We start from the raw sequence: 16286 nt of genomic DNA, 5'->3' as shown, positions 1-16286 counted from the left end.
GTGCGTGTGCGTGTGCGTGTGCGTGTGCGTGTGCGTGTGCGTGTGCGTGTGCGTGTGCGTGTGCGTGTGCGTGTGCGTGTGCGTGTGCGTGTGCGTGTGCGTGTGCGTGTGCGTGTGCGTGTGCGTGTGCGTGTGCGTGTGCGTGTGCGTGTGCGTGTGCGTGTGCGTGTGCGTGTGCGTGTGCGTGTGCGTGTGCGTGTGCGTGTGCGTGTGCGTGTGCGTGTGCGTGTGCTTGAGCGGGGTGCGGGTGCTGAGCGTCGAAGAAATTTTGGACGTATCCTGTCCACAGCCGGAGTGCATCGGTTCATGGGTTCATGGATTCATGGGTATTGGTTACCTCATTTCACTTCATCCCGGGTAGATACACTCAAGCTCGTGAAGCTGTCCGAAAGCTAGAGTTGTACACTAGTTTTCATTCGTTTACTTCGGATTCACCCAAATGGACAGTACAACACCCATTGATTAAGGACATACAGACTCTACGAACGACCCGGGCCAACCCACATTAAAGCAAAGCAAAGCACTATAGCCACTCAGCCCGTCTCTCAAACGGCAGCTGTCCAATAGCAGGAGCCGTCCTCTGCGCACTTGGCAATCTCGCGCTCGCAGGCTGCCTAGGACCTCTAGGTTTGGGGGAAGTGACACCCTCCCTCTCGCTACTACTCATGCTCATGTCTCTCTCCTGCTGCCTCAGGCTCGTACTACGCGGAGCGGGCCTTGTCCGGAGCTGGATCGTCACCTCTCCCCGGTCCCCGATCTCGATCCGTTTCTGGGTATGCCCGCTCTGAGAACGGGTGACGATGGCCAATGCGTGCGCTGTTGAGGACCGCCGACACCGCCGGCGGTCGCTAGCCGATGAGCTCGGGCTGGGCCTCTCGTCGGTGGCGGAATTGCGAGCTTCGGCGAGTTGGGAAACGATCGCTTGCATTGGGTCTAGCTCGGGTGTGCGCTGGCGGGGGGCTCGAGCGACGGACGGTGCTGGATGCGGTGCTGGCACTGGCACTGGTTGTCGCACTGGTTGTGATACCGGAGCGGACGCAGGCGGCGTACCAGGGATGTACACGTACAGCTTAGGCCTGCTGTGTCGTCTTGGCGAGCTCTGGACTGAGCCGCGCTTCGACCCCGACCCCGACGAGGAAGAACCAACCACGTGTTCCCTTAAGGAGGGGAGAAGGAGTGGGCGAGGGATCGACGAGCCAGCCTGGGCCTGGGCGTTGATCGCGTCTGCCATAGTCTGTGACGACCGGCCAGGGACGACAATAGGATACCGTTTACTGCGTACTCTCTGTGTGCCAGGCGAAAGGATCTCGACGCGCGTGGGCAAGCTTTCCGGGATAGGGTCGGGCACGGCGGGCCGCTTCCCTCGCTTCTCTCTCGCAAGGTCTGACGCGCTGAGGGGAGCCTTGTACGGTTTGGCAGACAGGGGCGGAAGGGCCGCGCTGATGGGAGCCTTGCTCGGTTTGGCAGACACGGGCGAGGGCGAAAAGGCCGGGCTGATGGGAGCCTTGTGCGGTTTGGCATACACGGACGAGGGCGAAAAGGCTGCCTTGTGCGGTTTGGCAGATACGGGCGACGAAAAGGCCGCCTTGTGCGGTTTGGCAGATACGGGCGAGGGCGAAAAGGCCGCCTTGTGCGGTTCGGCAGATACGGGCGGGGGCGAAAAGGCCGGGCTGATGGGAGCCTCGGCAGATACGGGCGAGGGCGAAAAGGCCGGGTTGATGGGAGCATTGTGCGGTTTGGCAGATAGGGGCGAGGGCGAAAAGGCCGCGCTGATGGGAGCCTTGTACGGTTTGGCATACACGGGCGAAACGGCCTCGCTGATGGGAGCCTTGTGCGGTTTGGCATACACGGGCGGAAAGGCCTCGCTGATGGGAACCTTGCACGGTTTGGCAGACTCGGGCAAAAAGGCAACGGGTGGGACGGCAGGCATGGGAGAGACGGCAGCAGGCATGGGCAGGACGGGCGGCATGGGAGGCATGGGCGGCGTCTCCCCCGGGACTTGCATCGATACGTGTTTCTCTACTCCGCCGGACTGACGCATGCTGGACCGTTTTGGCCCTGGGGTAGACTTTGATGAACCCATCCCCGGTCCACTCCACCGTTGTTTGTATTCTTCGTACCCTCCCCGCCCGTAGTCCTCTATCGCATACTTGGACGATGTAGACGCCGTCTCGATGTTCCGCTCGACGTTCCGCCCTGTAGACCGGGCGGTGGCCGCGTCCGAGGCGACGGGGGAGTCTGGTGACAGCGCCCCTTCGGGCATGGGACGGAAGTTGAACGCTATGAGGAGGATGATGGCGCCTATGGAGAAAGGCACGTCTTGTGCTGTTGGGCTCGTCACTGTCAACGTTGGAACGCAGATGAAGAGCTCGAGAACGACGAGGCTTAGCACCCAGGCGAAGCGGACGTCGATCATCGCTTCCAGTCGATGGCGCAGGAGGAGGAATGACGGTACTAACGTGCCGTAGAAGCGGACAAAGAAGTAGATGTCGAAAGCTAGGTTGACGCCCGCGATTGCTGCTGCGAGCGGAACGAATCTGTGATGTCTTAGAGAGGAGCTGAGGTGTATAGGGATGTGCTTACCGTTGACGTGAACAAAAGCCAACATTGGTAGGTAAAGGTGCAGGCAAACCCGAGACTATGCCAATTCGGAGAACTTGTGATGCGATGCACATGACTATGGTTTGTGTGAGTGACATGGGTTAACAGATCATCGGCGGCGCACTCACTGAGGGGAGCGATGATCACGATCCGAAAGGGGATCACTTCCCACTTAGATATGCCCAAAGACCCCAGCTCGACAGAGAGCTCGTACAGAGCGCACACGTACGCGGCTTCGATGCAGATGTTACCGAATGCCGTGAAGAATGCTACACGTTGTTGGTCAAGGAAGGTATGTAGATCAAAAGGGAAGGGGACGCACCGCATGCGATGGAAGAACCTACTGGGAAATCGACAAGCTGAACGAGGCCAGATATACTCGCCAAGCCGATGAAGATGATCATCAACGCCACTCTGATGTTGTACGCTTTGGAATCATACACCCACCCAGCCCTCCCACCCAACGCCCTGGCCAACACATCCCTCAGATCATCTCGGGGCAATTGCTCATTCGCCTCTAGCCTCGCTAAACGATCTGATAGTGTCCCCAATGTATGAGCCGCATTCCGTCGTATTCGATGTCCGAGAAGAGCATGGAGCAGTGCGCGTACGAAGAGGAATGTCGAGCATAGTAGGACCGCGCCGAGGAAGGAAGCAGAGATTACCCGGCTGCAAGCAGAATAAGTTGAACACTTTCATGCAACATTGAAGAAACTCACTCCTGTGGGCTCTGCAGAAATTGCTGTATTACGTCTGGTGTTGTACTGTTATTTACGTTCATAAGTCGAACTTGCACCATTGGAGGTGTGGTTAGTTAAGCACTGAGCGAGCGTCCTGCGCTGCTGGAATGAAGAGCAGGGCGCCTGCGCCCCGTGGTTGACAGCTGGATGAGTGAAGGAAGGGAGAGGAAAGTGCGACAGAAGTGGGCTGTCCCCTAGATAAAAGCAAGCAGCCAAGACTGCCTCGGACACCAGTCGCGTGCATGACCGAGCCCCTTACTGTTCTAGCACAGCCATAAATAGCCTGGGCCTAGTAAATACCGTGCAATATTGCAAAACAGATCCATAATCAAGTGTATCAAGGCGCTGCCATGTGGTTGGTGGGGTGAGAGAAGGATCGGTAACCCACAGCGTTGAGGCGGACAGCGCCTCATGTCAGGGGAAGAATTCAAAGGGACAGCGGGCGCTTCAGACGCGTCCCACAAGGCGCGGGGGATAATCACGCTCTTTCGGAGCCAAAACGGACACAAAGCTTAACAGCCCAGCCATTACTTAATTAGGAAGGTGCACCCTGGCGGTAATTGTCGCCTTTGTCGCCTCGGACGACGAGCTGTTCATTCAGTGCACTCTCTCACTCATACTTCTCTATACCAGTGCAGCGTTTGATTGTAAAATACCTGCCGCTCACTGGGATAACTTCGCAACTCAGTCCGCCTGCTGAGTCATGGCCAGCACGAATGGCACTTCACATCATGACTCCAAGACCATTGCTGCAAAGTTAAGCGACCCAAAGGTCGGTAAGTACTTATATTGTCGTCACATGGGGGACAAGGCACTGACCAGCACTACAGAGATTAAGCAGAAGATTCAACATCTCACTGAGCTGAAAGAACTCGCTGACGCCGCTAAGGATGCAGAGTACGGCGCCCTCCTCCAGGTGGTCTGGCCCTCGTTGCAGAAGCTCTTAGCGCCAGAGCATGCAACATTCGTGAAGGACTCGTCTGAACAGGTACGCTATCATGACATTCTCTTTTGGTTATGTCTCATAGCCTATGGTCAGAAATTGAGACACGCGGTCTTGGACTTGATCCACCGGCTCCCACACAACGATGCCTTCATGCAATACGCGAACGAGGTCATGCAGCTCCTTATCAAACTCCTGCGCGTGGATAATGAGGATATTGGAACTGCGTGTATCAAGCTGGTTATTGATATCACGAGGATGTACAAGCTGACCATCGAAACGAACATGGGCGAGTTCCTGAAGGTGGTGCATGAAATGTACAGAAACGGAGCTGTCATTGTGAACGAGATATTTGGCGAGCCCAAACAACCTGTGCGTGTTGCTGTCATCAGTGTATCTTCGAGGCTTATGTTCTCCCAGTGCCCGCACTTCCCCAGGGATGACCTAAAGACTATTCCCCGAAGCATATACAGCTTCAAGGTTCTGGTTGAATGCCCAATAGCGGTCGTGATCGCACTGCAGACGTTTTTCAAGAATGGAATGAACGAGGTGGCACGAGAGTATCTACCGGATGTTATCAATGTGAGCGCTTCCATTGTCTGTGGACAAGATATATGCTGACCAGACTCGAGTTCATGGCTGTCCAAGCTGCTCCCCAAAAGGCCGCTCACGAAGCTGCCACCATGCGTGGAGATCGGCAGCTTGGAATGACAGATAACATCCCGAGCGACTTACGACCTGTCTACCTCGACTTTGTCAATGCCCAAATCAAAAGCATGTCCTTCCTCGCATATGTCATTCGTGCTCAGGTGGAAGATCTGCGCAAGTACGAGATGCAAATTCCCGAGATATGCGTCCGGTTATTGCAGGATATCCCGAGAGAAAGCGCTGCTGTTCGCCGAGAGCTCCTCATCGCCATTCGCCACATCTTCAACACAGAGTTCAGAGTTAACTTCAAGACCCAAATCGATGCCTTCCTGGACGAACGAATAGTCATCGGCTCGGGTGCGACTGCAGTCCAGTATCTGCGACCTCTCGGTTACAGCATGCTAGCCGACTTGGTTCACCATGTTCGAGCGGAGCTAAAAATCGAACAAATCGAGAAGGTCCTGGTTACCTACACAGTAATATGGCTGAACCCAGCACTCGGACCGGACGTCATCACCGTCTGCGCGAAGCTCCTGTTGAATTTAGTCGAATCGCTTGTTAAGTGCTCTGATAAGCAACGTGCTGGACGACTTCTGGTTCGCCTGGTCGAAAGCATCGTTCAGAAGCTGAAGCACCTTGAGCTCATCCGTGTCGATATCGTTGCGGTAGAAGCTGATCCTGATGGGGCCGATCAGATGTCACCCATCGCCATTGAACGGTCCAAGCCTTTCGCCGGAGCTGGTTTTGTGCAAGTTGGGCTTGCCGACGCGAAGAAGGACACTCGATATCTGGTTCGATTGCTGATGCACGGCCTGAGAGCAGTGCTGCAAGGCATGCGGTCATTGGAGACGCCCAGCATGGATGCGAGCATGATGGGATCCTTGTTCGAGGGCTTCGTTCGCTGCATGGGGTTCTTCAACACCGAGCGTGCTGAGAGTCGAGAAGAGAAAGAACTCTTAGAGTGGTTGGCGATCACTTTCTTCGAAATGGATCCTCATGTCGTTCAAGATGTATGGATGACCCATATGGACTTCTTTTTCGAGCAAACGAAGGAAGACGCCCAACTTCTGGCTTTGTTGTACAAGCTGACAAGCACGGATCGCATAACCCAGCAGATGGTTTCCATCCTCTTGCGCTACTTGATCGATCGGTACCCCACATTGGGACACCAAGATCGGGCATCCGCGCAGGCCACATTGAGGTTGTTCAAGGCCTGCTATCAAGCCACTGCACAGTACCCTGCGCAGAATGAGAAAGTACTGCAACGACATCTCGCCAAGCTCATTCTCGACTCCTTTCCCCTTGCAGCAAAAGCTCCGGAACCCCTCAACTATTTCCTTAATCTGCGCAACCTCTTCCGCGCCATCGGAGGTGGTCGTTTCGAGGCTTTGTATGGGGAAGTTCTGCCGATCCTTCAAGAAATGCTCGAAGCCTTCAACCAGTTCATTGACTTCGTGGATCCAGTCCACCATGACCTGATCGTGGAACTGGCCCTCACCGTGCCGGTTCGGCTAACACATCTTCTGCCACATCTTGGATTGCTGGTTAAGCCCCTCGTTGCTGGCCTGAACGCTGGACCAGAAATTGTCTCACAAGCCCTTAGAACCCTAGAGCTCTGTGTGGACAATCTTACTGCAGAGTTCCTAGAACCGATCATCAGGCCTGCACACTGTGAGCTCATGACAGGCATTCATCAGCACCTTAAGCCTCATCCTTACGACCCGAAACTTGCGCATGTCTGTGCCAGAATTCTTGGCAAGCTTGGCGGCCGAAATCGACGTCTCCAGGATTTGAGGCTACCATTCGACTATAGGAGTGTCGGCGATGACGCTTCAATTACGGTCGCGTTTGACGGCACTCAGCGACAACTTGATATCGGCCCTGCCGTTGAATTGGCCGCCAAATCGGTCGAAAATAGTACTGAACTGTATCGCAAGCAAGCTTTCGATTTCCTGAAAGAAGCCGCAGCAACCATCATTCAGAAGGTACGTTATACCACTTTCATATAATTCTATTCTAATGAAAGAGCTAGGGCGTGCATTCGACTGAACAGATCTCACGGTTCGAACAAGCTCTGCAAGGACTCTTTTTGGCCGTCAAGATGGACGACCTTCGACCTTCAGCTGTCTCTTATCTCCGAGATATGCTCAAGCACGTATTTGAGGATGAGTCGAGAAAGAAAACGCCATCGCCGAGTTCATCACGCCGAGTTTGGGGCAACATTGCTACTTGTTTCTTCGATGCCGTTTCTCAGAGTTTTGCGTGTGTCCCATCACCAGAGCGTGAAGAAGTACTGAAGTTCTTGCAACAACTTCTGGATGATCTCGCCGAATGGAAGAAACAGGAAGCTCCTGAGGGATCGTACAACAATGGCGAGGCCATGGCTTTTGTCACCCAATTCACGACTCGCTTCATTGGTCTATGTTACCACGCTAAATGGTTCTTCAAGCTTGCCGGCTTTACCGGTCTAACGCTTTTGACTGCGCGCGACGACTTCACCGAATATGTCCAGGACAGACAAATTGATATGGTGCAAGCCTTGCTCTCCGTGCTCAAAGAAACCCCGTATGGAGCGCCGCAGTACGTCAAGCAGATAGTGGATACAATCCTGTTCATCGTTCGCGCGGGGCACGTCAAAGAACCCGATGCGAAGACGAAATTCATGACTGGCGTGGTAATGCTCCGAGAACTTTCGAGCTCCATTGCTGAGGTTCGACAAGCGGCTCAATCCGTGCTCAACTTATACGCGGAACTGGAAGAACAGCCTGTGAGCCAGCTGATCGGCCAGCATCGAGACCGACTACTCCTATCCATCTACCAAAAGCCGTTGCGCGCCTTGCCCTTCCCCGTACAAATCGGACATATCGAAGCGATGACCTACTGCCTACAGCTGACTCCACCGTTGGTTGAAGTTAATGAGGAGCTGTGGCGTCTCTTGAGTGAGGCATTGGCCCTTGCTGATGCGGAGGATAACACGTTGCTCGGCAAGACGCCGCAGAAGAAAAACGTGGGATTGGTGTCACAACTGCGCGTCGCTTGCATCAGATTGTTGACAGCGTCCATGGGAGTGACGGACTTCATGGCTAAACAAACCCAAACGCGGCAGAGGTACGTTTAGAGAACCATGTAGCACGGCTTTGTCACTAAAGAGCTCATGTAGAGTCACTGGATTATACTTCAAATCGCTGTACTCTGCTTCGCATGACATCAAAGCCGCTGCTTATGATGGTTTGAAGTTGGTCCTGCAACATCAGAATAAACTCCCGAAGGATACTCTGCAAGCTGGGCTCAAACCAATTCTGATGAATCTTGCCGACGCCAGACGACTAACGGTTCCTAATCTCGAAGGTCTCGCACGTTTATTAGAATTGCTAACGAACTACTTCAAAGTTGAGATTGGCGTCAAGCTGATCGATCATTTCAAGGTTATCGCTGATCCTCAAGTACTGCAAGACTCTGCACAGCATCCGTTGACCGACAATGAAGAGATAAAAAAGCTCGTTCGCCTGGTCAATGTGTTTCACTTACTCCCTCAGACAGCCAATGTCTTCCTGGAGCATGTCCTCCCCCTTGTCGTTCAAACAGAGACCGCCATCCACGCATCTGGTACAACGCCCTTTACCGAGCCTCTGGCAAAGTACTTGGAACGATTTCCAGAAGAAGCCTTCGAACAGCTTGTTCAGAATCTAGAAAATATGGCGTACGTGAGGACAGTTCGAGCTTGTCTCAATTCTGGTTTTGCACCATCTCTCCAGACCACCTTGAACCGACGCATCCAGCAAGTTGTCAATCTCTGCTTTGCTTCCGATCGAGTTAGCATGCTCATTCCAGGGTTGCTTCTTTGTCGGGACATGGTTCGTGCCAGTCCGGGTTGGCTCAATGAGCGACCACCAGTATTTCAGGTGATCATCAAATGGTGGCGTGAAAGTGCTTTCGGCGAGTATGATCCATCGGCTGTCTGGCCAACCACTCGAGCTCATCAAGCATCCATCACACTTGATATTCTAATGGCCCACCTCGAGCATGAGCCCACCCCAGAAGTCCTCGTAGACCTCGCTTTGGCATTTACGAGGAAGGTCGCCATCGATGTCTCCAACTGCAGCCGCTTCATCTATGATTTGTTGCGTCGCCACAATGATACGGCCTTCAAGTCGCGCATGCTTGCCCACACATTGGTCATGCTGAATGACCAATCCCTTTCCTTGGATCACAAAACTAGTTTCCTGCGTATCGTGATCAACCCCATGCTATATCTATCGTTGACCGAGGGAGGGGAGGAATTCGTGGACGCGCAATTCATTGCACAAGCTCATGCGACACTCTGGCATAAACTGTCCACGCTAGACACTGGAACTTTTCAGGAGTCCGAAACGCCATACGTAATCGAAGTCCTATGGTTTTCGACCAGCCTAATGCGGCTCGCCCCCAATCTAATGACAGAAGCGCGTAAGGATATAATCAAATGCGGCTGGAATCACATCACCAGTGACGACATAATTCTCAAGCAAACCGCATATGTGTTCCTTGCGCAATTCCTGGAACTCTTCGACTCCCCTGCAAGAATCGTACAGCGGGTCTGGGCGGGTCTTGTCCGTACGCATACCACAGAAGGGCGTGCTTTAACCAAACGAGCTCTGGATATTCTCGCCCCGGCTTTGCCAAAGAGAAAACCCGCGACGGAAGGAGGCGCAAATGCCAACTGGTGGGCCAAGAATACCCGGAGAGTTCTGACGGAGGAGGCCAGCAGCATGTCCCAGTTAACAAGCGTCTACCAACTCATTTTGCGCCATGACAATCTCTTCTTCGACAGTAGAGAACTATTCGTCAATCACATGGTACACTCTCTGTTCAAGCTGGGTATCGCGTCAAGTGCTACTACAGAAACAAGGACACTCGCTGTCGAGACAGCTGAGTTAGTCGTACGATGGGAACGACAATCGATGGCAGAAGGCGTTGGAGGATACAGAATGCCGGTACAGTTGAAAGAAACTGTCGTCAGCTTCTTGGTTCGCTTTATTTGTACCGCGCAAGAGTCAATCAGTGCAGGAGGATTGGTCGGCAAGATGTATGCCTTATTGACTGACGTGCTGCCGTCCCCAGAGTGGCAGGATGTTCACGTCGTGCTGTCCTTCTTCATGCGTAATCTTGTCCAAGTAAGTGTAGCAGTTACTTGGACGCAAGACAGAACTGATGCTATCCAGACGGACTACAATAATGAAACAGCAACGACATTCCGAAATAATGCCGTTGTGCTTGCCGCAGTGGTGGACAGGCGCTCTGCGGATTGGTTCAGATCGCAGGCGACGACCCTGCTCGACCTCCTACGAAAGCCGCTGCTGAGTGATGATACTATCTTGCACGAATCGCTGGCTGGGGTAGTAGACCGAATGTTCGACTATATCCCTGAGTCACCCGAAGACCAAGAAGAAGCAGATGGTGTCGCCAATTGGTACACATGGGCTCAGGAAACTATTGTCTCTGGCATCACTTCCGTAACTGGGCTGCAGGGCGCTTTGTTCCTTCTTCGTAGTTGGGCAAGACACAGGCCAGAAAAAGTCGACGTTTTCGCATCGTCCCTTGCAAACGTCATGGGCAAGCTCGCCCGGGCCCACGTCGCGATGAATGATGCTGCGCCAGCCGCAATGTCCGCAGATGCGCGATCTATGCGCACGATACTAGAGCTCTTCCAGGATCGTCTGGGGCCACTCGGAGAACCTCGAAGACTCATGTTCAACATCTTGTCTGGCATCGTGGACAAGTCGAACAGCCAGTCCATGTGTCGTGCCATTCTCGATATGGTGAGGAAGTGGATCTTCGAGCGAACGGATGGCTCGCCTCCCCTGAAGGATATCGCTGTCATGTTGCACAAAGTCGTGTCCCTGGAAACGAGAGGCGATGATGCCCTAAGGACACAGTATTACAGCATCATACGCGACATCTTCCATGACCAGTCGTTACATCGGACTGATCTGACAGTTCGACTCGAAGGAGCCTTTTTCACCGGCACGCGACTCAAAGATCCAGTCTTACGTAACCAATTCATGGAGCTGCTTGACAACACATTACCTCGGTCTCTCATGCTGCGCTTACAATATGTGTTCGCATCCGTATCTTGGGACCATATCGCGGATTCCTACTGGATGCATCAGGCCCTGGACCTAATCCTTGGTGCGACGGATGACATCGCGTACGAACAACCACCCCAGGATGCCATGGACGTCGATCTACCCACCTCAGAATTTAATGCAGCCCTTGGACGACGAAGCAGCGCAAAGCTAGTCTCCCTCCTACGACTACTCATTTGGCTGGACGCGGATACAACCCACGTCATCTGGGTCGGCACATTCAGGTCTTTCTGGCTTTGCTTGTCGCGCAGAGCGCAGAGCGACATGCTCCCCCTCATCGTAACACAGCTTGGACAGCCATACCACCGTAAACAGGCCGGAAAGGATCCCAATGTGCCTAAGACGCTACTTGCTGGCCTGGCCGGATGTTTCCCGCCCATTGCTCTGCCACCCCATCTCGTCAAGTACATAGGGAAAAGCTTCAATGCCTGGCACGATGCCATCGAATTACTGCAGATGTCACTAGGCTTGATCAAGGACGATGACGGATTTCAAGAGAATACCCTGGATTCACTTGCGGAATTATATGCGGAGCTGCAGGAAGAAGACATGTTTTACGGCGTGTGGCGGCGCCGGGCGCTACACTGGGAAACCAATGTTGCTATGTCATTCCAGCAGAATGGGTTATGGAAGGAAGCCATCACCATCTATGAGAACGCGCAACTGAGGGCGAAGAACACCACACATCCGTCAACTGAGGCTGAGCACAGTCTCTGGGAAGATCATTGGCTACTTGGCTCACAGAAGCTCGGTCAATGGGAGATATTATGGGAATATAGTCGGAGCGTAAACGATCCCGATCTGATATTGGAATGCGCGTGGCGTACCCAGGACTGGACCGCGGATCGAGACCCTATTGAAAAGGCATTAGAAGCAGTTTCAGACACACCAACGCCACGTCATTCAGTTTTTGAAACTTATCTCTCGATTCTGAAGGCTTACAGTGCCGGAACGCCCGATATTACCGGCTTCAATGCATCAATTGACCGGGCGGTTCAACTTGCACTCAGAAAATGGGTTGCCCTTCCCGTATCAGTCTCACCCGCGCATATTCCATTATTCCATCACTTCCAGCAGCTCGTTGAGCTCCAGGAAAGCCAGCAGATATTCCATAGCATACAGAATACTCAAGCGACCAACTTGGAGAAGAAATCGGGCGAGCTGAAGGTCATTCTTCAAGGATGGAGAGAACGTCTCCCCAATCCGTGGGACGACATCCAGATCTGGAGTGATCTCGTGGCATGGCGCCAGCATATGTTCACTGTGATCAACAAGGCCTATTTGCCTTTGATTGCTCAAGTACCGAATGCCGGCACAGCGACAGCGAACAATAACACCTTCGGCTATCGAGGGTACCACGAGATGGCTTGGATTATCAACAGATTTGCGCACGTAGCCCGCAAGCATGAGCTATGGGACCTCTGCCATACGTCGCTCACCAAGATTTACACACTGCCCAACATCGAGATTTCAGAGGCATTCCTCAAACTGCGGGAACAAGCGAAGTGCCATCTCCAGCGCCGGGAATTGGCAGCCGGTCTTGAGGTGATCAATAATACGAACTTGATCTATTTCTCGGCTCCTCAGAAGGCCGAGTTCTTCACCATGAAGGGCATGTTCATCGCTGCGGCAGGTGGCATGGATGATGAAGCATACTCCGCGTTTTCCACAGCGGTTAAGACTGATTTTGCGCTGGCGAAGGCATGGTGTGAGTGGGGCAAGTTTTGTGACCGCCTCTATCGAGTTCGAGGAGACACCCAGTTGGCAGCTCATGCAGTCACTTCGTATCTTCAGGCTGCAACGATGTTCAAGAACGCGAAGGCACGTCCGCTTCTTGCTAGGATACTGTGGCTTTTACGGGTGGACGATCCGGAGGGACGAGTTACGGCCGCTTTCGATGGTCATCGCGGTGATTACGCATTTTGGTGGTGGATTCATCTCATCCCACAACTCCTGATGTCTTTGGGTCACAAAGAGGCGAGGCAAGCTCGTAGCATCCTGTTGCAATTGGCCAAGTTTTACCCTCAGGTCCGTAACGTAGTGGAAGAAACGATCAATACTGATGGCTATATAGGCGTTATTCTTTCACTTGCGTACCATGCGAGACGAGGAAGCATTGGCGAAAAAACAACGCGAATCACAAGCACAGGCTCGCGCGAAAATTGTGAATGTGAGTAGCACCACAATATCATATGATTATTTGAGCTCAATACTATTGACATAGGCACAGGCTAATGTCGCTGCTATGGCTCAGACCGCACAAATTGGTACCGACGGCAACCAAGCTGCCCAGGCTGCGAACGGGATGATTATAAAGGAAGAGGCACCTGGCACAAACGGAACAATGACCCTGGCCAATGTACCTGCTGGCTCCCAGCCTGCGGGCATGCAGGAGCCCCGTCAGCCTTGGCAGCATGCTGAGGAGATCACAACTATCCTAAAGACAGCCTTCCCTCTACTTGCATTGACCATGGAATCGATGTCTGAGCAATTCGTCAAAGGCTTCAAGACCGGCCCAGAGGAGGAATTGTTACGATACCTCCAACACATGGTAATGGAGGCGTTGAGTGTAAGTCCACGCAGTGATAATCCAGACTGTCCTTACCTGTATCTCCAGGGATGGGCAGGGCGTTCTATGCACCCTCAGCCCGGAGGCGATCCAGTGCCCCCGAGTATCCTGCAGCATATGCATAGCTTCGCGCCCAGTCTTCCGGAAGGCGTTAATGTGAGTTATGTTTTCTTCGTCAGTGGTGGTGCTGACGTATGTCCAGGTGGAATTCAAGCGTGATTTCTTGGATGTGAAGGTCAATCTCCGAGAATACCTCTCAAGGATTACCGCGTGGCGGGACAAATACGACATGCTCGTCGATCGAAGGCCAAAGTCTGGAGGATTGGACAGCCTCAGTCACCATCTAGCAGAGTTCCAACATTCCAAATTTGATGACATCGAAGTCCCAGGCCAGTATCTCAAATTTGAGAACACGAATCTCTACTTCGTGAAGATTCTGCGATTCAAGTCCCAGTATGAGACGACGCGAGCGTTCGGCGGCACGTTCAAGCGAGTGACGGTCATGGGCAACAATGGTGTCAACTACGGATTCACGGTACATCACGGAACAAGTCGAGGGAATCGTCGGGAAGAGCGCCTCACGCAGCTCTTCCGTATCCTCGGGAGGTTAGTAGCGCCCGCATAACTCCCATGAATCACCTGACCTTGTATGCAGTACTGTGGAAACTCGCAAGGAGTCCATGAGGCGAGGTATAAATTTCTACCTTCCAGCCGTTGTTCCCGTCTCTGCCAGCGTTCGACTCATCGAGCACAAATCATCAGTCATCTCCTTCCAAGATATCAGTGACGAATACATGGCCAAGAGGGGCTGGACGAAGGAGCACACCATTCTTTCGTTCGCAGATAAGATGCGTGAGACTAGTCTGGCTCTGGGGCGTCAAGGCAGCGTACGTTGATAGACACTCAATGGCTGTTCGACTCTAACCGAATTTGTTCAGCTGCCAGACCGTCTCCAGCTTGGACCACTTCGATTGGGGGTGTATGATGAAATTCAGACAAAGCTCATGTCTGACAATGTGATGCTGAATGTAAGTCACATCGATCTATACCGCGAATTCAATGCTCAACTCTTCGTAGTATTTCCTTCGCACTTATCCACACAAGAAGGACCTATGGTCATTCCGGAAACAGTTCACCGTACAGACCGCTGTCACTCAATTCTTGACCTACGTATTCTCCTTGAGCCATCGCATTCCTGGTCGCTTCTACGTAGATCGCTCGACTGGCAATATCTTCATGACGGAACAGCATCCGGTCTTGACCATCGCTGGACCTAAGGCGAACGAATCCACACCATTCCGTCTCACGCCGAACTTGCAGCGCTTCATAACAAAGGAGGGCGTGGAAGGCATTCTTCCCTCTGCTCTCCTCTGCATCGCGAGAGCCTTAGCGTCACCGGAGGTGAGTCGGACACCCATATCAGATGCAATCTTTCTGAGATTTTTCGTAGTACGATCTCGATATGGCATTGCTTCTGTTCATGCGTGACGAAGTGTCTGCGTGGCAGCAACAAATCAAGGGCAACCTGAACGAACCGCAGATTCTCGCGATTGTTGGTGAGTGCGTAAAGGGTATCACCGAGAAGGTCGACCTTCTTTCCTGCAAGATGGGGAGGAGTAAGGGTACTGCAAGCACCGTACCCGTGTTCCAGACGATTATCGACCTTATCGGTACTGCGACCAACCCTCTGGAGCTCGCCAAGATGAGTGAGCTGTCGATGCCGTGGTTCTGAGCGGATGTAATCATTTCAGTTTTCATTCTGTTGTGTTCACGTCTTACAGCATATGTACGAATATTGCACGGTCACTCTTATTTGTATGTTTGTCTGTATCATGGTAATATTCCAATTTATCCCGAATGTTCATGCATGTGGAGAAGGTCTAGGCTGGGGCATAATGACTGATATGAGAGGGTCTTCTTCCACCAGTTCCGAATTGTGCCTAGGCCCAGGCATGTGAGTGCTGAAGACAATTGCTAGAGACCGCACAACGAGCAAACAACCTTGTCAACCATGCTATTCATGGCCTTGACCCTTGCATTCCGACCATCCAGTCCTTTCTGGCTGTCACGGACGGACCCTCTATTCACCATACACGTTGTGATCGGGCCCAACATGCCTCCTCCGCCTTCCAGCATCTTATCATCCCTCTGTAACCCGATCACACGCACCAGCAGCCTGGGAAATCACTGCGGGCGGTTGGCCAAATAAGGCTCTGCTCGCCAGGGATCTCTAAGCCGGGGAGCTTCGCAGCTCCCGCTGCCTGTTATAATTGGTCTTGGCGGGTCGTGAGCTATAACTTGACTTGCCGGAAACGATGAGAATGCGTCATCTGTCATGATTGGTATGTATGCCGCGTAGCTAGCGGGAGTGGTTCGGACCGGTTTGTTCAATGAAGGCGAGAAGGGATGCGAGTTGTTCGGTGACAATAAACCTTTCAGGAAAGGAGGATCACTTTGCGAAGCGATGAGAAGCAGACCAAGCATCTTATTCAACAAGATTGACTCGTTGTTTACCAAATCTCCGGACCGTCTATCATATTCTTTCTTTCACTATGTTTCTGCCAAGCCGTCTGACTGCCGGTCGTCCATTTACTGATCAATGACACTCCTAGGCCTAGGAAGAAACGTGCGTAGCATTCAACCACAGCGTGTTATTTGTA

General features: G+C 52.8%; 2 protein-coding genes across 2 annotated transcripts; one reads left to right on the top strand and one right to left on the bottom strand.

The window, feature by feature from the left end:
• Positions 1 to 445: 445 nt before the first annotated feature.
• Positions 446 to 3492, bottom strand: DACRYDRAFT_19622 (uncharacterized protein). The gene is made up of 5 exons (XM_040771590.1): positions 3321 to 3492; positions 2924 to 3270; positions 2730 to 2870; positions 2584 to 2677; positions 446 to 2537 (listed from the first exon to the last, which is right to left on the bottom strand). Exons 4-5 carry the CDS (start codon positions 2673 to 2675, stop codon positions 524 to 526), a joined length of 2106 nt encoding a protein of 701 aa, XP_040633375.1. The 5' UTR covers positions 2676 to 2677; positions 2730 to 2870; positions 2924 to 3270; positions 3321 to 3492; the 3' UTR covers positions 446 to 523.
• Positions 3493 to 3920: 428 nt separating this feature from the next.
• DACRYDRAFT_19621 (uncharacterized protein) lies at positions 3921 to 15477 on the top strand. The gene is made up of 16 exons (XM_040771589.1): positions 3921 to 4117; positions 4172 to 4329; positions 4381 to 4656; positions 4705 to 4866; positions 4917 to 6917; positions 6965 to 8040; positions 8093 to 10085; positions 10134 to 13085; positions 13132 to 13227; positions 13282 to 13626; positions 13675 to 13782; positions 13829 to 14232; positions 14282 to 14513; positions 14565 to 14654; positions 14704 to 15027; positions 15077 to 15477. The coding sequence occupies exons 1-16, from the start codon at positions 4045 to 4047 to the stop codon at positions 15356 to 15358; spliced, it is 10572 nt and encodes a 3523-aa protein (XP_040633374.1). The 5' UTR covers positions 3921 to 4044; the 3' UTR covers positions 15359 to 15477.
• Positions 15478 to 16286: the final 809 nt, after the last annotated feature.

This window comes from Dacryopinax primogenitus, assembly GCF_000292625.1.
Source record: "Dacryopinax primogenitus strain DJM-731 SS1 chromosome Unknown DACRYscaffold_1, whole genome shotgun sequence".
In the NCBI taxonomy this organism is placed as follows: domain Eukaryota; kingdom Fungi; phylum Basidiomycota; class Dacrymycetes; order Dacrymycetales; family Dacrymycetaceae; genus Dacryopinax; species Dacryopinax primogenitus.
Note: the sequence above shows the minus strand (reverse complement) of the source record. Positions and strands in the feature narration are given on the sequence as shown.